Genomic DNA, 22,441 nt, shown 5'->3' with positions numbered 1-22,441 from the left:
GTGAGGGAGAGAGAGCACAAGCAGGGGCGAGGCAGAGGCAGAGGGAGAGTGGGAGGGAGAAGCAGAACTCCCCACTGAGCCAAAAGCCTGATGTGGGACTTGATCCTAGGAGCCTGGGATCATGACTTGAGCCAAAGGCAGACACCCAACCAACTGAGCTACCCAGGTGCCCCATTACCTAGGCCTTTTAACTAGAGGCCTTCTACCTCTGATGAGTAAGACAGAGTTGCTGGCTTCACTTTGAGAGAAGAGCACAAAGGCCATCTTCATTTCTTTAGGGCAGGGCATTTTCACAGTAATGCGCACATTTACTCCACTGGTTTAGCGTGCCTTACGGTTTTCCAATAGAACCCCAAGTCCAAGATGTTAGTTTACTTTTGGAAAATTATTTTTCTGACCAAAATGACTTTGCACCACACTTACTCACTATGTGAATTAAGATCCCTGTCCTTAAAATTGGGCAAGTATGACGAAAAAAATAGGTTGACCTTGATGAAGTTTAGGAATCAATATAGTTCATTAATTAATATTTATATTAAATACTTTGACCTGATCTGATAGAAAACATTTTTGTACAAGTATCTGGTAGACTGTTGAATCATTTCTGGACTGTTTAATCATGTCTTGGGGATTAAATAGAAACTAATTTCAGATTTTGTGGTTTTAAGAAAGGACTTTCTGTAGCCTGATGAACAGTGACAGTAACACATGGAATTCTTGGGAATCTTCTGGTATCGTTTTGCAGTTGCATACCATTTAGTAAGTGTTGTCTTGATCAGCAAAGTATGGCTTCTGGTGGGAAGAATCATAAAGTACCTGTATGAGAGTTAAAGTCCTATGTGGTTGAGATGAAGGTGTCTGGGTGGGGCAAAGAGGAACTTTGAAGCTCTCAAACATGTTTTAAGAATTGTTAGGAATCTATTTGGAAGTTTTTAACATTAACCATTGAGCAGCCATCTCCCATTGAAATGATACAAATGGACTTTGTCTGAAATACTCCTCAAAGATATGAAAGTCAGGCAAGGCCCCACCTTACCCAGCTGAGGTGGAAGGTAGGCCAAGGATGGGGCCCAGGTGACCCTGCCCTTGTGTGCAGGGTACTTTCTTGGGGCTGAAGTTTCCACAGCTGTATTCAAGCCTTCCTAGTCCTCAGCTGCTAAACTAAAAGTACTTTAACGATACCTCAAGTCTTGTGGTTATAGACCCTGGGGAGTGCGGGATGGGAAGGAGAAGTGTGGTAAATTCCAAGGCAGGGAGGCTCAGGAACCTCCTGGCTCAGGAAATACCAAGGTCTTCCAATAAATGGAACAAGTCTGTGTTGGTATGTTTATCCACAAATGATAAAGTTAATAAAAAAATATTGGGTTTTACAAAATAAGAGTAATTAAACAGATTGACTGAGTCCCCATTGTGTATCAGGCCCATTGCATGAAGGGAGATGTGAATCCAACTCAATATCCCAGGCCTCCAGTGTGGGACCTCAGAGTGAGGCCCAATTTCTTCAGATACTTGAAATATAATAATTTTAAGAACTGCCTCCCTGACTTTGTATCCAATATGGATCATCTCTGGAAAGTCTATCTTTCAGAGTTCCTTTGGAATATTTCCAAGAATTCCTACTGCTGTTTTTCCCCATCTTAGCTTGGCTGCTAGTGCACCCCTAGATGGGCCAGCTATCCCATCCTAACCACATGAGAGCCTCACCCGTTGGTCCTACGTGCCTCTGTGCTGATGCCGAAGCTTTGGCCAATCTACAGAAATGCTCCTGTGAAGCCCATTCTCTTCACCACCACCCCTGGAGCTGGTGCAGATTCTGTTAACTTGCCTAGATTACATGGCTTCCATCTTCCCTAAGCCCTGACACTTGTTCTGGGGTACCAGTTCCAGTTCAGACTCTCCTTTGCTTCTAGTGACTTGACTGTTAGAAGCCCCCTTCATCCTTTTCTACAGCCTGACCTGGTTCTCTCTGTGCCACATGAGTCCATCTGATGCATCCAGTGTCATTGAGCCTCAAAAAAAAAAAAAAAAAAAAAAAGAGAGAGAGAGAGAGATGGGGTTGTAATCTATTTTCCACTCAGGGAGCCTTATTCATGGATGCAATCAGATCTATGGAATTGGTGTTGTCCAGCTTTCCCAAGAAACATTCAGGATCAAACACCAGAGGATTACTGGGGCAAGGGCCACACTTTATTCCTCCTGTCCAGAGCCTTTGCCTGCTTAAAAATACTCTGGAGAGACCCTGGATAAACAAGAAAGACCCAGGCTCCATTGTCACATGTGAAGGAGTGGCAGCACTGAGGAAAGGCCTGTTTAGGCAGAAAGGTGGGATCCATGGAGATTGAGGTGCTAGAGGAAAGATCGGGGTAGGGGGGGCAGGTTGTTCATGATGCCAGGGAAGCAAGATTGTTGGACACATGGTGGGACAGCTGAGCTTTGTCCAAGGAGACGCTGAGGAAGGTGGCTCAGAGGCATCTAGGTAAGCCCCTCTATTTCCCAAAGAGGAAACTGAGGACCCAAGAAACAAAGGAAGTCTTCCAAGGCCACTCAGTGAGATAAGTCCATTAAACAATTGTTTCTTCCATCACATCTCGTGCCACCCTTGCTGACGGAAGAGAGTCAGGATGGAATTGTAGAGAGATTTTAAAGGAAAGGGGAGTTGTCCTCTGATCTCCTTCATGGGGTGGTTGCCAACTCCAAGTCACAGGTGATGTGGCGAGGTTTGTGGCAAGTGAAGGGCCAGGATGAGCCTGGCAGTACGTGCTTAGAGTTGGCTGTATTGGGCTGCTAGCAGCAGCGTGGGCTCTTGCCCTCGGTGGGGAACGTGATGGATCCAGCGCTGTTGCACAAGGGACCTGGGCAATCACTCATCAGCCGGTATTATTAAACCAGTCCCCTGGCATATACACAGCAAGCTGCTCAGAGTCTGTCTGAGATCCTGGAGGGTCTTTAAAACACACACTTCAGTGCACTATCGGGTGGCGGTGATACTGTCTGTAAGATTCACAGCAGGCGCAGAATTGAAAGCTAAGGCCACAGGAGCAGCTGCAGACAAGCGTCTGCATTCCCACCCTCCACCTCTCCGTGGCCGCCTCCAGGGCACAAGAGGAAAACCCGAAGCCTGGCAGGGCAGGTTCTGATGCTGTGATCACAGACCGGGCCTTCGGAGCAACTGAGGCCGTAAGGGCGCATGATGGAATCACACGGACTCGGGATTCAGACGGAGCAGAGCCGTTCTCCGGACACTCCCAGGGTGGTGCTGCCTGGACGCACTTTCCGACTTCAGATCTCACATGAGCCTCCCGCACTGATCCTAGTAGTGTCACTTGCCCACACACTGGCATGACCGTTTCATGGCTTCTCGCTTCAGATCTCCGTGCCCCTGACCATTCTTGGCTGATGAGCTTGTCTGTTTCACAGTGAAAAACAGAGAGCTCAAGGTCAACCCTTCCACTTTGTCTCCATCCCACCCCCTTGCTCCTCAAGAACTCTTCTCATGCAGTTACCCTGTTCGCCCTTAGCACCGATTTCTCCCTCTACTCAGTCATCCTCATCAGCGTGCCAAGAGGTCCTCATTTTACCCATTTTACCAGCTACTGCTCCATTTCTCTGCTTGTTTGCAAGCAAAATGTCTTTAAACAACAACAAAAAAGATTGTATTTATTTATTCACTCACAGAGAGAGAGAGGCAGAGACGCAGGCAGAGGGAGAAGCATGCTTCCTACAGGGAGCCCGATGCAGGACTTGATCCCAGGACCCCGGGATCATGACCTGAAAAAAGGCAGGCGCTCAGCCACTGAGCCACCCAGGTGCCCCTCAAAGCAAAATGTCCTGAAGGAGTTGTCCATACTTGTTGTCTCTACTTCATCACCTCTGTTTTTCCTTCCTCTTGGACTTGTCCTCCGCCAGTCCTGAGATGACTTGTATCTAGGTCACTAGTGACCCACATCTTGCCAAAGCCCTCATCATAGTCACCTCTCAACAAAATTTAACACAGCAGGTCACTTCCTCCTTGTTGAAAGGCTTCTCCCACCAAGTTCACACGTGCCTGGTTTTCCTTTTGCCTTACTCTCCTCCCCCTTTTGGGTCTTTTCTTTGGCTCCTCTTCTACCAAATCTCTACTGGTTGTGGGGCCAACAGGGCTCCGTCTGGCCTTTTTCTCTGATTAAAAAATCTCCACCTAAGTAAGCTCATCCAATTGCAGAATTTTAAGGCCTATTTAAACATTTAATATTGGGGCACCTGGGCGACTCAGTCAGTTAAGGGTCGGGCTTTTGATTTCAGCTCAGATCCTGATTTCGGGGGTCTTAGGATCAGCCCATGTTGGGCTCAGTGCTCATCACGGAGTCTGCTTGGGATTCTCTCTCCCTCTCCCTCTGCTCCTCCTCCCCTCCAATAAATAAATGAGGCCTTTTGGGCACCTGGGTGGCTTAGTGGTTGAACGCCTGCCTTTGGCTCAGGTTGTGATCTCGGGGTCCCGGGTTTGAGGCCCACGTCATTCTCCCCACAGGGAGCCTGCTTCTCCCTCTGTCTGGGTCTTTGCCTCTCTCACTCTCTCTGTGTGTCTCTCATGAATAAATAAATGAAATCTTTAAAATAAATAAATAAATAAAATCTTTTTAAAAAGTAAATGTTTAATACTCTCCGATTTACATCTCTAGTCTGAACCTTTCTACATGAATTTCAGGCTGTTAAATATAATAGCCCCACGGATATTGTCACTTAGATGTATGCAAGAGACATGTTTTAGTTTAAAACCAAACTTGATTTTCTTCCCCGAACCTTTCCCATTTCAGGAAATGGCATCATTATCTCCCCAGTTGCTCAGGCCCCAAACAGCAGAGCTAATCTTGATTCCTCAGTTTCCCTCAGACCCTGTGTTAATTTCTAAGAACTTCTATAATAAATTATCTCAAATAGGCAAATAAAAACAACAGAAATTTACTCTCTCACTGTTCTGGAGGCTAGAAGTCTGAAATCAAGGGAGCAGTGAGCCCCTGCTCTCTGGAGGTGCTAAGGAGGGAGTCCACCTTGCCCCTTCCGGCTCCTGGTGATTGCTGGCAGTCCCTGACAACCTTGGTTTGCAGCAGCAGAAATCCAGTCTCTCGTCTGTACAGAACTCCGCATCTGACCCAGCAGCAAGCCTTAGCCCTCCGTCTCCAGTAATTTTTACCACTCCTACCACACCTTTGTCCAAACCTGCATCACCTGGATCACTTGGACAACTGCCTCCTACCTGGTCCCTCCCACTCTGCTTCGCCCCTTCCAATCCCCACTTCACAAGGCAGCCAGAGGAACCTGTCCAACATGTAAATCAAATGATTGCGTTTATGCAAAAGCCTCTGATGGCTTCCCAATACCAGAGAACAAAATCCGGCTCTTTAACTTGGCTTGAAGGTGCCTGGTGATCTTGCCGGCTCTGCACCTTCATCACCATTCTCCGGCCCTCGTGTTCACTGGGCTGCAGGCACCGTGTGCTGTCCCTCTAGGCATGCTGAACTTCTAGGTCTTTCCATTTGCTGTTCTACTGGAAGCACTCCTCTCCCAGGACTTCATGTCGCCACTTCCCTTTCATATTCAAGTCCCAAATCATGAGTCTTCTCAGAATGGGCTTCCCAACCGCCTAGCAGATGTGCTGTCTCTCTCATTAGCTCAGTTATGCTCCCCGTAGCTCTTTTTTCCAATATCTGATTTACCTTGTTTATTTGCTCATAGATTTACTATTGATTTTTCTGTGGCCTTCCAGTAGATCCTAGGTTCTATGAGCAGCTATTTGGTTGCCTGTGTCCACTGCTATATCCCCAACTCCTATAAAAAGAGTGCCACAAGATGCGTAACAAATATTTTGTGTCTGACTAAAATGGGCTACATTTGTGTTTTGTGGCTTCCACCCTCCCAAGGTATGTTTCTTTTTCTAGTAGTAAAATCCACCATTTTTATTCATTAAAATTTTTGTATAAATTTCTACATGTTAACAACCAAGGAGAAAATGGCCTATTTCATACCCCTCCCCAACTCTAAACATCTCTGCTTTGGATTATTCAGAATATCCCAGCTAATTTGTGGCCACCTCTCCCTGTCCTACCACACCCCACACACACAGGTGCATGCTTGTTCCCAACTTTGTACACACCCTCCCCAGAGAAGAAGCTAACATTCATCCCTCACCACCATGGAGAAGCAGTTCTTAATGTGCGTGTAAAATAGTATAGAAAGATTTTTTACAATGATTACTATTTTGGCTTGGGGGGGAAATTGACTTGATGTAAAGGATGTGAATATTGTTCCACATCAGTCTGCCAAGTCACACCTTAATCCAGAATAGGTAGCAAATACCCATTAGGGAATTCAAACTAACGTACCAAAATATCTTCCTCCTTCCTCCCTTCCTTTTTCAGATAGTTAGTTACAAAGTTAGGCAGAAAAGAAAATGACCAACAAATTTAAAATTGTTCCTTAAAAAAAAAAAAAATTCTCCATGTTAACCATTTCTAGTGCATTCACTATATTTTCTTTTTTTAATTTTAATTCCAGAATAGTTAACATAGAGTGTTATATTAGTTTTCAGTATACAATGTACTACTTCAACAGTTCTATACCTTATCCAGTGCTCATCCTGATAAGGGTACTCTTAATCCCTTTCACCTATTTCACCCATCCTCCACCTACCTCCTCTCTGGTAACCATCAGTTTGTACTTTAAGAGTCTGGTTTTGTTTTGTTTTGTTTTTTGGCTTATCTCTTTTTTTCTTCATTCTTTGGTTAATCTCTTTTTTATTTTGTTCATTTTATCTATTAAGCTTCATATATCAGTGAGATCATATGACATCTGTCTTTCTCTAACTTATCTCACTTGGCATCCTGTTCCATTGATCTATGTTTTTATCCCAGTGCCATACTGTTTTGATTGCTATAGCTTTGTAGTATATCTTAAATCTAAGATTGCAATACCTCTAGCTTTGTTCTTTTTCAAGATTCTTTGGCTATTTGGGGTCTTTTGTAGTTCTTACACATTTTAGGGTTATTTGTTGTACTTTGTAAAAAATGCTGTTGGTATTTTGATGGGACTACATTAAATCTATAGATTGCTTTGGGTGGTATGGACATGTTAATAACATTTATTCTTCCAATCCATGAACATGGAGTACCTTTGTTTGTTTGTTCATCTTTGCTTTTTTTCATCAGTGTTGTTTTATAGTTTTCAGAGTACAAGTCTATCACCCCTTGGTTGAGTTTACTCCTAGGTATTTTATTATTTTTGGTGCAATTGCAAATGGGATTGTGTTCTTTTTTTTTTTTTTTAGGATTGTATTTATTTATTCATGAGAGACACAAAGAGAGAGGCAGAGACATAGGCAGAGGGAGAAGCAGGCTCCCTGTGGGGAGCCTAGTGTGGAACTTGATCCCAGAACCCCGGGATCACAGCCTGAACCAAAGGTAGACGCTCAACCACTGAGCCACCCAGGTGCCCAGGGATTGTGTTCTTAATTTCTCTTCCTGCTACTTCATATTAGTGTATAGAAATGCAACAGATTTCTGTATACAGATTTTGTATACTGCAACCTTACTGAATTCATTTATCAGTTCTAGTAGTTTTCTGGTGGAGTCTTTATGGTTTTCTATATAGAGCACTATATCATTTGCAAATAGTGAAAGTTTTACTTCTTCCTTATCATTTTGGATGTCTTTTATTTATTTTTAATTTTTAAAGATTTTATTTATTTATTCATGAGAGACACAGGGAGAGAGGCAGAGACACAGAGGGAGAAGCAGGTTCCCTCTGGGGATCCTGATGTGGAACTCGATCCCAGGACTCCAGGATCATGATCGGAACCAAAGGCAGATGCTCAACTCCTGAGCCACCCCAGGTGCCCTGGATGTCTTTTATTTCTGTTCCTTGTCTGATTGCTCTGACTAGGACTTCCAGTACCATGTGGAATAAAAGTGTTAAGAGTGGGCATCCTTGTCTTGCTCCTGATCTTAGAGGGAAAGCTCTCAGTTTTTTTGCCGTTGAATGTGGTGTTAGCTGTGGGTTTTTTATATATGACCTTTATTATGTTGAGGTAGTATGTTCCCTCTAAATCTACTCTGCTGAGGGATTTTATCGTGAATGGATGTTGTACTTTGGCAAATGCTTTTTCTACATCTATTGAAATGATCATATGAATTTTATACTTTCTCTTGTTGAAGTGATGTGTCATGTTGATTGATTTGAAAAGATTGAACCACCCTTGCATCCCCAGAATAAATCCCACCTGATTGTGGTTAATACTTTCTTTTAATATATTGTTGGATTCAGTTTGTTAATATTTTATTGAGGATTTTTGCATCTGTAGTCATCAGAGATATTGGCCTACAGTTCTCTTTTCTCATAGTATCCTTATCTGGTTTGGTATCAGGGTAATACTGGCCCCACAAAATGAATTTAGAATCTTTTCTTACTCTTCTTTTTTTTTTTTTTTTTTGCAGTGGTTGAGCAGAATAGGTGTTACCTACCTTGTCTTTAAATGTTTGATAGAATTCCTGTGACGCCATCTGATCCTGGACTTTTGTTTTTTGGGAGGTTTTTGATTACTGATTCCATGTCATTGCTGGTAATTAGTCCATTCAAATTTTCTATTTCTTCCTGATTCAGTTTTGGAGGATATACATTTCTAGGAATTTATCCATTTCTTCTAGGCTATCCAATTTGTTGGCATATAATTTTTCATTATATTGTCTTATAATCCTTTGTATTTCTCTGCTGTTGGTTATTTCTGCTCCTTCATTTCTAATTTTGTTTACTTGAGTCTTTACTTGAGTAAAGACTTACTTGAGTCTTACTTTGATCTCTCTCTCTCTCTCTCTCTCTCTCTCTCTCTCATGACCCTGGCTAAGGGTTTATCAATTTTGTTGATCTTTTCAAAGAACCATCTCCTGGTTTCATTGTACTATTGGTTTTTTATATTCTATTTCATTTATTTTTGTTCCAATATTTATTATTTCCTTCTTTCTAATGGTTTTGGGCTTTCTTTGTTTGTATTTTTCTAGCTCCTTGAAGTGTAAGGTTAGATTGTTTATTTCAGATTTTTCTTGCTTCTTGAGGTAGGCCTCTACAGCTTTTGCTGCATCCCAAAGATTTCAGACTATGTGTTTTCATTTTCATTTGTCTGTATGTATTTTTAAAATTTCTTTAATGTTTTGATTGATGCATTCACTGTTAGGTAACATGTTATTTAGCTGACAAGTATTTGTGTTGTTTCCAGATATTTTTCTTGTAGTTTGTTTCTAGTTTCATAGCTTTGTGGTTAGAAAAGATGCATAGTATGACTTATATCTTTTTGAATTTGTTGAGACTTTTTTTGTGGTCTAATACATAATCTATTCTGGAGAATGTGCACTTGAAGAGAATGTGTATTTTGCTTTTTTAGGATGGGATGCTCTGAATAAATCTGTTAGATCCATCTGGTCCAAACAGTGGTTCAAAACAACTGTTTCCTTGTTTCTGTTTGGATGACTATCCATTGATGTAATTGGGGTGTTAAAATCCCCTATTCTTATTGTATTACTATTGAATATTTCCTTCATTTTGTTATTAGCTGCTTTGTGTATTTGCATGCTCTCTTGTTGGGTACATAAATATTTACAATTGCTATATATTCTTGTTGGATTTTTTTCATTATGATTATATAGTGTCCTTATTTGTCTCTTCTTATAGTCTTTGTTTTAAAGTCTGTTTTGTCTGGTGTAAGAATTGCTACTCCAGCTTTCTTTTCACTTCCATTTGAATAATAAATGCTTTTCCATCCCTTCACTTTTCATCTGCGTGTGTCTTTAGGTCTGAAATGAGTCCCTTGTAGGCAGCATATAGATCTTCCCTTTTTATCCATTCTGTCACCCTACACCTTTTGGGTAGGGTGTTTAGTCTATTTATATTGCAAGTAATTATTGACAGGTATACACTTATTGCCCATTTTGTTACTTGTTTTATGGTTGTTTTTGTAGTTCTTCTCTGATCCTTTCCTCTTGCTCTCTTCTCTCCTGGTTTACTGGCTTTCTTTAGTGATATACTTGGATTCCTTTCTCTTTATTTTTTTTTTCATATCTATTATTGGCTTTTGATTTGGGGTTACCATTAGACTTGTATATAACATCTTATGCATATAGCAGTCTATATTAAGTTGATGATTGCTTAAGTTTGTACCCACTCTTGACTCTTCCACCCCATATTTTATTTTTTTATTTTATTTATTATTTTTTTTTATTAAAAGATTTTATTTATTTATTCATGAGAGACACACACACATACACAGAGGCAGAGACAGACATAGGCAGAGGGAGAAGCAGGCTCCATGCAGGAAGCCCGATGCGGAACCCGATCCTGGGACTCCAGGATCATGCCCTGGGCTGAAGGCAGGCGCTAAACCGCTGAGCCACCCAGGGATCCCTCCACCCCATATTTTAGATACATGGTATCATATTTTAAATCCTTTTGTGAATCCCTTGACTGATTTTTATAGATGTACTAAATTTTACTTTGTGTGCTTCCTACTTTTCTTATTCTTACTTATGATCTTCCTTTCCACTCAAAGAGACCTCTAACATTTCTTGTAGGGCTGGTTTAGTGGTCATGAAGCCCTTTAACTTTTGTTTGTTTGGGAAACTCTTTATATCCCCTTCTATTCTGAATGATGGACTTGCTGATTAGAGCATTCTTGGCTACAGATTTTTCCTTTCATTACTTTGACTATACCATGCCACTCCCCCAGTCTGTAAATTTTCTGCTGAAAAATCAGCTGATAGCCTTATGGGGTTTCCCTTGTATGTAACTGTTTCCTTTTCTCTTGCTGCCTTTAAAATTCTCTCTTTATCACTACTTTTTGCCATTTTAATTACTATGTTTCTTGGTGTGGACATCCTTGGATTAATTTTGTTGCAGGCTGTATGTGACTCCTGGATCTGGATTTCTGTTTCCTTTCCCAGATTAGGGAATTTTTCATTTATTATTTCTTCAAGTAAATTTTCTGTCCCCTTTCTCTCTTTTCTCCTGGGGTTCCTAAAATGTGAATGCTATTATGCTTGATTCTGTCTCTGAGTTCCTTACATCTATTTTCATTTTTTATTATCTTTTTCCCTCTCCAGTTTCATTTCTCTGTACTCCATGTCACCTATTCTTCTATTCCCTCTAGTCTACTATTTATTCCCTCTACTGTATTTTTAATTTTAGTTATTGAGTTCTTCATCTCTTATTGGTTCTTTTTTTCTATCTCTTTGTTGGGAATCTCACTGAGATCCTCCACTCTTTCTCAAGTTCAGTGAGTATCTTTATGACTATCACTTTAAATTCTCTATTAAGCACATTACTTATCTCCATTTCATTTGCTCCCTTGCTGTGATTTTTGTCCTGTTGTTTTGGGATATATTCCTCTATCTCCTTATTTTGTTTAACTCTGTGTCTGTCTCTCTGTATTAGGAAAGTCACCTATGTCTCCTGTTCATGAAAGTAGTAGCCTTGTGAAGAAGAGGTCCTCTCGTGCACAGCAATGCAATGTCCTCTGTCCACCAGAACCTGAACTTGAGAAGGGTCTCCTATGTGTCCTGTGTACCCCTACTATTGTGGCTGAGCCACATTTGCCTTCAGTCCGGTCATCTGCAATGTCTCTCTTTACCTGTTTTGGGCAGAGTTTAGTCCCTGCTTTGTTAGTGGAACAATACGGGGTTGCTTTAGGCTTGAGTTGAGTCAGATTAGGAGTTTGCCTTGAACTGTAGGGTGCTTTCTCTGTGTTGCCCCCCTGGGAGACTTTCAGTGATGAACAGGGCCTGTAGCCAGACCAGATATCTGCCTCTGACCCCTTGCTGGAGCTGCAGTTGGACTGGTGTGTATCAGTTATCTTCCCCTCTTCATGGGGCAGGAGTCCCTTCGGAGCCATGCTGTTCCCTGCTGGGGCTGTATGCACACTGTCAGGCTTGTGGCACTGCTTTGGATAGGCTCTGGTCAAGGACCTACTGGAGTGGGTGGGGTGCGTGTCTAGAGGAGATGCAGGGGCTGGGTATGCAGTGTTAGCAAGGCTTGTGCAGACCTGTTGTGTGAGGAGACCCAGTGCTGGGGCCTGGCTGGTAGGGCATGTCCATTAGAGAACACAGCGAGCAGGGCATCCTGTTACCAGTTTAGCCATAGAAAGTGTTGGTGCAGGACTGGTTCCCGTAGGTGTCCATGTGTCTAGACTATGGGGCTGTGGAGGGAATGGTGTCCTCAAGCTCCGTTGTTTCTGAAGTCTCACAAATATCTCTGCACCTCCAGCAACATGCTCTGAGATGAGTAAAGAAGTCTTGATCCTGTTTATCCTCGATATTTTTCTAACTGCTCTTTCTATGCTGTATCTCCAAAGGGCTATTGATCGTGCTGTCCATTTGAGGGTGTGAACTCCATTTCTTGTGGCTCTGCAGCTTTCCTGGAGTCAAACCAGCGGACTTTTAGAGCCAGGTGTTAAGCCCCACTGATTGTAAGAACTCATGAAATTATACCGCTCTTCTGTTCAAAGCCAAATGTTATAGGGATTTGTTTTCCCCATGCAGGTTCCCCATACCTGGCTGCCCAGTGTTAGTGTCTGTTTCTTTCCTCTTTCCACCCCCACAGTGTCCCTCCCTCTGTGGGCAGTCCCATGGGTTTGTTTAGCTACCAACTAAGTCTCTACCCTTCCTACCCTCTTCAGTGTGCCTCTTCTGTACATTTAGCTGTGGAGAGTCTGTTCTGCAAGTCTTTGTGTTATTTTCTGCATTGTTTACACTCATGTGGGTGTTATCTAGTTGTATCTGTGGGAGGAGGTAAGCTTAGGGTTCTATGCTGCCATCTTCTCCAGAAGTTCTCGTATTCACTGTATTTTCATAGGCCTCTTGGCTAATACTGGTTGTGCTGTCAAGAAACTCTGACATAAGGTATTCTATATCTTGATTTTCTTTTTTTTTTTTTAGATTGCTGTATCTTAGTTTTCAAACTGGTTCAATTTATTGTCTCCTATGAACCTGCGTCACCTCTCACTTTCTAGGCTATTTATTTCCTTCTTGCCTCAGCAATAATCTTGAAAAGTTATTATGCTTACTTGGTGGCTTCACTTCCCACTGACTCCTCAAATGCCCTCATTCTGCTTGGGGAGAAGTTACCATCACCTTCTTTACTGGCAGAATGTTCTTGTTGCATTTCTATGCCAGCACAGAAGCTGATGGCAACAGCAGTGGGAGGGCTTAAGATTAGACAGCAATAAACAGTAGCACCTTGCACTTCTTGGGAGCAATCATTCAGGTAGTGTGTTTCAGTAGGAAGAGCCTGGATTTTGGAATGGGATCATCTGGCCATGGATTTTACTATCTGTACCTTTGCGTGGCTACTGGACTTCTCTGAGCCTGAGTTTTCTCATCTGTAAAAGCAAGGAATATGTTTTCTGGAATTGTGAAAATAGAAATAATACACAAAGGTTTTTGTAAGTTTTAAGTCTGGTATATAATCATTCCTTTAAGAATCTAGACAGCTCAGGGGCACCTGGGTGATTCAATCAGTTGAGCATCCAACTCTTGATTTAGGTTCAGGTCATGATCTCAGGGTCATGAGATCAAGCGTCGCATCGAACTCTGTGCTGGGCATGGAGCCTGCTAAAGATTCTCCCTCTCTCTCTCTCTCTGCTTCTTTCCCTCAAATTATGTACCTGTTCTCTTTCTCTAAAAAAAAAAAAAAATCTAGACATTTTTAAAAATCCATAAAAACAATGCAGCTGACAGTCTTACTTATTTCCTTGAAAAATGAAAGCAAATGAAAGAATATTGATTTTGCCATTCCTCATGTATTTTTTATCACATAACAATAAGCCTGCTGAGCTGCTTTTCCTCAGTCTAGAAAAATATGTTTTTTTTATTGTTATGGTTAATTGTACTTAGAGAGAAAACCTCAGGTTAATATAAGGAGAAGAACTTAAAAACAGAGATAAGAACACACTTGTAAGTAGGTAAAAACAAACAACAAAAACCACTATGCAGCGTTTGTTCATTGTCTCATGCATATCTCAGCAATAGAACACTGTTCTCATGATGTTTAGCATTGTATATATGCAAATCTGCTTGTCTGTACTTACCTATTTTTTTCAGTATACTAGCTTTGTGATCTTAAGTAATTTATTCACTTCATATCTAGGAAAATATTTTATACTTGGCTCAGTGTACAGTAAGGAGACATTAGAAGTACTTGTACTGAGACAATAACAATAAAAGGAATATTTAAGGTCAGTTTGAAGAGGCAAGCAACTTGCTCATCTGCAGGTTTCGAGTTATACATTTTGGTGTTTTACTTGTTTGGAGGCTATCATTTCTCCATTTACAGAGCAAACTCCATGAGATCAGGGACCACATCGCTTATTCCTACAGCACCTACACTGTACCTGGAACAAAGTAGATGCTCTATAGGTATTGATTGAATAATTGAATTAGGGTTGGAGGAAGAATAGAAGGACAGAGAATGAAAGGAGGACTTACCTAGGAGACAGTAGCTACTACACATGTGTGAAGAACGTAGACTTAGCATTGTGGCAGAAGAGTGGAGAAAAGGGGATAAATCTGACAGATGCTACCAAAAAGTTAACAGTAGTTGTTGACTGAATGGGAAAAACAAAGGAGAGACAGAGAAGAGTGAGATTTTCCCACCTGAGAAGCTGAAACTGTGGTTATCCCATTAACTCAATAGGAAAGTTAAGATGGGGAGGAACTTGAGAGCAAGAAACATACATTGAATTTTTGGGTGTACTTCTTATTAGGGTAGAATGTGTCATTAGGTGGAAATCTCTCATAAGAGTCTTGAAATGAGGGATTTGGGGGCATACAGGAACCGGAGGTGTCAGGTTGGAGGGCATAGAAAAACCATGAGACAGAGTTATGTCCCTGAGGGAGTGAGAACTGAATGGAATCATCTGGAGCACAGACCAAGAACCAAGGGATGAGGTAGTGGTGGAAAAATTGGAGGATTGGGCACAGAGTGGGGAGAGTATTTGGTGACAGAAGCAAAGGGGGGCACAGTAGGAGAAGAAGCATCCTTTGCTTGTTCCTGCAGACATGTTTCAGAGTAAGGAACACAGTTACCCAGGATTTCTGGAAGATTCATGCAGGTGGTTTAAACCTGCATGGAGGTATACAAACCAATTATATGACATTTTTTGAACAATATTTACTAGATTATGCAAAGCATATTGATAACATTGATGTTATTGGAGAGATCGAGCTTTATTTGTATAAAGTGAAAAATGATGATCATTGATAGACTTTTCTTAATTCCCTCACTGATGTGGACATTAAAATGATCACATTGCAGTTATTCAACAAGCTTAAATTTATTAAGACCAGCAGTGCTGGATAGTGGGGATAAAAACACAAGAAAGAGGTCCTGGATATAAAGTAACAATAGTTAGCATTTACTTTTTCTCCTGGGCAGCCCACCACCATGGACCACTGATAACATTATAACCTCTAAAAAAAAAAAAACAAAAAACAAAAAACCAAACAAACAAAAAAAACATTATAACCTCTGTGGTTTTCAGCTCTTTGTGAATGTACTCTAACTTTCCTCACCAATTCTGAAGGATGGCTTAAAGATACTTTGCTGAAATTAATAAGAGCTCCACAGTCCAATTCTGGGTGATCTACTTCTGATGTTAAAATGAGTATGCTCAAGAACTTCTTGACTTTTATAGTTTGTCCTCTGGAGCCTCAGGGTAGCTCTTACTGGACTGACCCATGATCCACCTATGTGTAATCTTATTTCCATCTAACATTATTTTGCTTGCCTCTTACATAGTAGGCAATGAAGTTGGCTGAGCGTCATACCATTTGAAGAATAAAATGAAACTTTCCCTTTTCCCCCCCTATTTTTCAACTTCCTTGTCTCCCTCCCCACTACTTTATTGTATGGTCTGGTTGTGATAGATTTCAAATGTGTGGTCATCACAGTAATACAGTGAAAGGATGCCTTAACTTCAGATATAAAGCACCTGCAGACACTATCAAATAGTTTCTGGAGGGAGTGATGCGATTTTTATTAAGAAAAGTTAACTGCTGAGTGCCTGTGTGCCAACCTGGAGGGCCTACAAAGATGCTTGAAATGAAATCCCTTCACCACGGAGTGTCCATTTAATGAGAGAGGTGTCACATCTGTCAGTTGCTATGAGGGATGGCGTGGCTCACAAGATATCTGGGGGAGGGACCATAAAGTTGAATCTCATTCTTAAATTCACATGAATGGGGGTTTGGTTCTTAGCACTTTCCCAGATGGCTTTTGTTGCTCACATTAGTTATTTTGACCAGTGCCTACAAATGAAGAAGAATTTACAAAAATTGGAAAGACGGGAATCTTGAGATGCTGGTGCTCCAGATGTATGTATTTATAAAAGAAACTCTCCTGGTATATGTGGTTTCATTGTGCTGTCACACTTGACAAGTGAAAGATATATAAAGCCCTGCGGAGATTTTCTATTTGCTATTCCAAAGAATGGCACAAGAACTCCTTGGGGGTGGATCTGTGATTCTAGGATAGAATGGCTTCCACATGGATGTTGTCACCAATGAGCTGTGTAGTTCATGCTTAAATTCAGAAATAAATAGTGCCCAAGCAGCCCCCAATTTAGATGGTGGCTTAAAATAAGGAGAAAATCTGATGGGTGATGGAAAACTGTTACTCTGATCACATAGCTTTAAAGTCTGTGAAAAATGGGGAGACAAGCATATCTGATTAGGTGAGAGCACATGGGAACCCAGTTAAGGCATTAATTTCAGTTCATGAATAAGCAGTAGCTCCTTTTATAAAACTTAATCTATCAGCATTTGCTACAGGTATGCCCCTCAGAAATATGGTTCATGTATCTGGTTTAGGGAATTTCTAAATTGTTGCTGGTTTAAATAGAATTGAGAGAGTATTTCTCTAGAAAATCAAAGGTCTCCATCTGTTGATCAAGCAGTGAGAAAGGCTCTTCAGGAAGGAAATAAGTTGATGTCCATCACATCCTTACTGCTTTCACATGTGCTTATAACTAGCTTTCTGTCAAAGGTATTTAGTAAGGGCCACTGGATCAGGGCGGTGGATGGATGAAGCCACCTCGAGGTGCGAACATAATTATAATAAATATGATTTCATTGAGTACTTTGTTTTACAAGAATTATTTAATATTTAACATAACTTTATGTGGTTTATCCTGCCCATTTTACAAGTTAGGAAACTGAGCCACAGAGAGGTCCACTAATTTGCTCTGGACTTTACTTCTTGTTCGTCCTGGAACCGTATAGGGCTGGCCTGCCTTGGGAAGGGCACAGAGGAATGTGGGTCTTTGGAGCCTTTCCTCCCTAGTTCTCCACATTCCTGCAGCACTTGGAAGGGCGGTCCTGCCTGTGGCTGGTCCTGCTATCCTAGTCATTTTTCCTACTAGCTGTAGATTGCTCCAGCTGCCCCAAGTGCCCATTTTTGTTGCTGGAGATTGCTTAAGTGAGTACCTGGTCACTTTCCAAGAGAATGTTGAGTACTACAAGTGGCAGCAGGTGATAAGCCCCAAGCAGCAGGGATACTGAGAACTTACCAAGCTATGATCTCTACAGAAAAGATAAATAATGTGGTAATTAGAAGGAGGTATGAAGAACATCCAAACAGTGTAATCAAATCCTAACCTAAATGGTAATAGAGATTGAGATTTGAATTTATGTAAATATTTGAAATTTTATAAAGAAAATCCCTTAAGTGGACTTTTAATGTGTGACACTAAATAACTTGGAGAGCAGAAGAATGTTCCTTGCCTTTTATTTTGCCTGTCTTTGAAAATAAATTGCTCTGCCACCCACCCCTAACACAGCCACAAAGACACCAGTAGAGAGAGATGCTTTTTCCAAAGTACATTAAAGGAGTAGCAGCAGCTCTGTTAAAATAGCTTTTCTTTCTTAACATTTCACTTTGATTTTGATATTTCTGTTCCTTCCTCACTCCCATCTTCTGTTCTCATCTCATTAATTGGTCATCCTTATATATGCAGGTGGGGGGCCCTGCCCCATTACCCTTTTTCAGTGTTCCAAGAGCTTTTGGCTTTCATCCTCTAGCAACATGATGGTGCCTTATTATTCCCCAGCTCTCACTCCAGTTGAAGTCTCTAGTATGGTTGATCTGAGCCTTCCCATCTACTTCACTCATTCCCCATACCATTTCCTATCCTTTTCACCTGCCTTTCCCTTTATAGATCATCAATATATCCTCACCAGTTGCTTCAGTGGTATCTTTGTCTGGGAGTTCCATCATTTTGCAGTTTTTCTGGGTGTGGTTTTCATTTTATCTATCCTGCTTAGGATTCATTGCAGTTCCTGAGCCTGAAGATTCATGTCTTCCATCGAGTCTAGAACAATTCTTTTCCTATATTGTCCTTCTGATTTTTTGTTGGAACTTCTCTTTCCTCCATGTCTTTTAATACCCTTTTTTCTGCTTTCTCTCTTTAACTGCTTGTGCTGCATTTGAGTACTTTGCTGAAATCTTTTTAAAATCTCTTTCCACTTTATTGTTTGTTTATTCAGTGAGGTCTATCTAATCAGTATTTATCTATCCTTTGAGTTTCTTATTTCAACTCATCTATTTTTCTAACAATATTTGAAAGAACAATTATATTAGCTTGAAGAAGTTTTATGTGGTTCTTGTAAAATCTGACTTTAAAAATTTTTTATTCTTTTATCATGTTTTCAGTTCCCACTTTTATATCATTAGTCTTTGTAAACGTTTTAATTTTAGGATGTTTAAACTGGATCTATATGATAGTACTGGTACCTGGAATTCTTGGTAATGGTGGAGGGGTGGGGTGGGGAGTTCCTCATCCCTGTTTCTACTGATCTGTGTTCGTGACAGAGTGTTCATGACAGAGAGTTTGAGTGTTTTGTAATTTTGGATTGTGAATTTTTCTTTGGGGATTGATTGATTGATTTCTGATAATCCACTACAGGCTGAGGTTGAGTTTCTGTCCCTCCAGAGAGGTTTTGTGTATACTTTTGTCAGGGGTCTCAGGATTATCACTGGCCTGGGCCACTTTGTAGCTTCACATTTAGAGACAGACCACCCAATAGGGGCTTAATATGAGCTTCAAATCTACATAAAGTGGGCTGTTGGCTGTGAGTTCTCAGGGAGGCTTTTTTCCCCACTGCCACTGAGATTCAGGCTGAGACAGATAAGCTTCTTCACTGTCTCCTGTGCACTTAGAGCACTTTTCCTCCTAATCTACTCTTTCACAGACAGACTGGTTTTTTGTGAGTTCTAGCTTTATGTGGGAGTTTCAATTGACATTCTCTCACCCATACTTCATGAAGGTCCTGAAGCTTCTTCTCCTGAACCACATGGATTTACAATCTAAATCCTGTGTTACCCAGACTGGTGAGCTGCTTTCCTCTTGGGGCGGCTAGCATCAGTTCAGAGGCTTGGTTCTGGTTCAGATCTCTGTGTGTTTGACCCTAGAAAATTCCTTATTTTCTTGAGAACTCAGCTATGCGCTTTAAAAGATATGTATTGTATTTTACCCAGAATTTATAAGCTTTTAATAGTAACAGATTTTTTAAAAAGTATCTATTCTGCCAAGATCACATCATCACTGTCCTCTGACAGTGTACACTAAAAGGTAGAAGATGACTGTCGACATCCAAAGAGCAATATGGAAAGGGGGCCTCTGCGCTCAAAAAGTTCATAGATCTTTTTTGGTCTAACTCATTCATAAGCACTGAGGACTGTTCATTTAGTCTTTTACTCCATCATCTTTACGTTCAAATCACATTCACTATGTTTTTAGTAAATTTGTGCTTTCCAGGCTTTCATTCATTTATTCAGCAGATATATACCATGTACAGCATTGCTACACGCCAGATTATGTGCTTGTTGTGCTCAGCAAAAACATACCCAATCCCTAGCTACATAAATAAATGTAAAATTGCACATGTAACAAATACCAGAAAATAAATGTGCATGGTGCTGTGAGATCCGTTGATTTTGTTCAACTCAGGCTCAACTGGGGAAGTGAAATAAACAACAAGAGCTTTCACTGAGTGAAAAGGGGAGCGATAAATGTGTCAGGTCCAGGGCAGTATGTATAAAGGCCCTGGAGTGTGGATGAAGGACTTAAAGAAGGGTGGTGAGATAAAAGAGGAGAAGTGAGAAGAATATGGTTCCAGAAAAGGCTGAGAAGGAGCTAGGAGTCTAACTGTGAAAGACCCTGTGGGCTGTGTTAAGGAATTTTTCTGTTTATCATAAGTGTCATTGAAGGGCTTTAGAAGGGGGAATGATACATATAATTTGGCTTTGGAAAAGATCTTTCTCATTTGAGGGAGGAGAACAGAGCTGAGGAAGCAAGAATGACAAAGGAGACCAGTTACAGGACTATTGTCAGTAGACCAGATTGAGAGTTGCTGGTAGCTCAAGGTCAATTTTGGCTTTGTAGAGTTGAAGGTATGGACAGATTTGAGATTTACTTACCAGATAAAATTATTAGGAAGAAGCCGAGTGATGGGCCAGGGACAATTCCAAAGTTTCTAGCGTATATAAGTGGATGGCTAGTGATGTTCCTTTAATGAGATAGGGAACACTGGATAAGGTCAATGTTTGGTGGAAAGGCCATGGCTTTTTCTTCTTTTACAGATTGGGTCTGAGGGTTTTGAAATATTTAAGAGGAAAATATCAAGAAGCAGTTGGATGTATGGATCCAGAGCTCAGAGAAGAGATTTGGGGATATAAATACATAAGGATTTGCTTATAGGTGTCCATCAGATGAGCTTTCCAATGGGGAGATGATGGATATCGCTTGGATATAGGGACATGCAGGTTACTAGTGACCTTATCAGGAGCTGTTTGGGTGGCAAAATGGGGTGAGAAGCTTGGAGTAGGGTGTAGAGCATATAGAAGATGAGGACATGGAATTAGATGAGTTTAGACAACTTTCAAGAAGTTTGCCAGTGAAGTTATATAAGGCTTGCATTCATTTTTAAAGGAAACATGTCACTTAATTATGATGGGAAGGTAAACATTTTTAAAACAGAGACTCAATAGAAAAAAACTTAAATAGTTTCTTGAGAGTGAAAAGGTGGCCAAGAAAAAGAGACCTATACTGGCAAAGAGAGGAACCAAAGACACTCAACCAACACTGAAGTGTATGTCCTAAGAGCAAGCATTTATTGAGCTCTCACTATTGTACCAAGTGCCATTCTAAATGCTTAATCTGTATTAACTAACTTAGTCTCCATGGTAACTCTGTGGGGTAGGTGCATATTAGCTTATGCAGGACATGAGGAGACCAGTCAGTGACAGAGAGGCCACCACTTGCCAAGGTAGAACAACAGGGATTTGAACCCAGTCTGGCTGTTCATGGAGTTCATGTTCTTAACCACTACGCTGTCCTGCTTCTCTAAAAGTGGGTGCATAATAAGCTATTTGTCTCATCTATGAGGCAAGATATGAGCTAATCCATCTAAAATACTGAAAATGTTATTGGGATCCCTGGGTGGCTCAGCAGCTGAGTGTCTGCCTTCAGCCCAGGGCGTGATCCTGGAGACCCGGGATTGAGTCCCACGTCAGGCTCCTGGCATGGAGCCTGCTTCTCCCTCTGTCTGTGTCTCTGCCTCTCTCTCTCTCTGTCTCTCTCATGAATAAATAAATAAAATCTTTACCAAAAAAAGAAAGAAAAGAAAAGAAAAGAAAATGTTATTGGTTGTGTAATGACTTTGGGGCAAAAGTATAAACTAATGTTCACTTAAATGATTTGTTAAAACTTTCTTTAGCTTTATGTTCTAGAACAAGGCAGGCGTAAATGAAATGTCATTACATCAGCGTTAGCTTTCACCAGTGGCCTTTAATAAATGTGTGCACATAATTCATTTAATTGCACCTGTATCTGTGTGGTAGCCTCACTGTTGAGGGTATAATAGGTAAGTAAGCAGAATTCACAATGGTCTGAAGCCATTCATACCTCTCTGCCAAGGTGTATTTGTGAGTGTCCACTAACCAATGTCCTAAGATAAGTGACCTTTTCCAGATTCCTAGGGATTGGCTTTAATATATGTGTGTGGGGATGCCAGGGTGGCTCAGTGGTTGAGCATCTGCCTTCCGCTCAGGCTCTGATCCCGGGACCCAGGATCGAGTCCCACATGGGGCTCCCGGCATGGAGCTGCTTCTCCCTATGCCTGTGTCTCTGCCTCTCTCTCTCTCTCTCTCTGTCATGAATAAATAAATCTTTAAAAAAAAATAATGGTGATGCATGTGTTTATTCTTTTCCTAAGGATTTAACAACACTGAGAGGACATGTGACAAAGAGTTTATTATTCGAAGAACAGCCACCAATCGAGTCCTGAATGTCCTCCGTCACTGGGTCTCAAAGCACGCACAGGTAATTTATTGGCATTGCTAATGACTTTCAAGTATTATTTTTTTAAAAAACCAA

The 22,441-nt window shown here is 41.0% G+C and overlaps 1 protein-coding gene across 3 annotated transcripts in view; it reads left to right on the top strand.

The window, feature by feature from the left end:
• Positions 1-22,441, top strand: part of RASGRF2 (Ras protein specific guanine nucleotide releasing factor 2) — a 239,499-nt gene that overhangs the window by 168,379 nt on the left and 48,679 nt on the right. For all 3 annotated transcript variants that reach the window (XM_072793339.1, XM_072793320.1, XM_072793330.1), the window contains one exon: positions 22,281-22,387. In XM_072793339.1, coding sequence (XP_072649440.1) covers positions 22,281-22,387 — 107 coding nt within the window. The remainder of the gene's footprint in view (positions 1-22,280; positions 22,388-22,441) is intronic.

The sequence above is a fragment of the Canis lupus genome, chromosome 2 (genome assembly GCF_048164855.1).
Source record: "Canis lupus baileyi chromosome 2, mCanLup2.hap1, whole genome shotgun sequence".
Lineage (NCBI taxonomy): Eukaryota > Metazoa > Chordata > Mammalia > Carnivora > Canidae > Canis > Canis lupus.
Note: the sequence above shows the minus strand (reverse complement) of the source record. Positions and strands in the feature narration are given on the sequence as shown.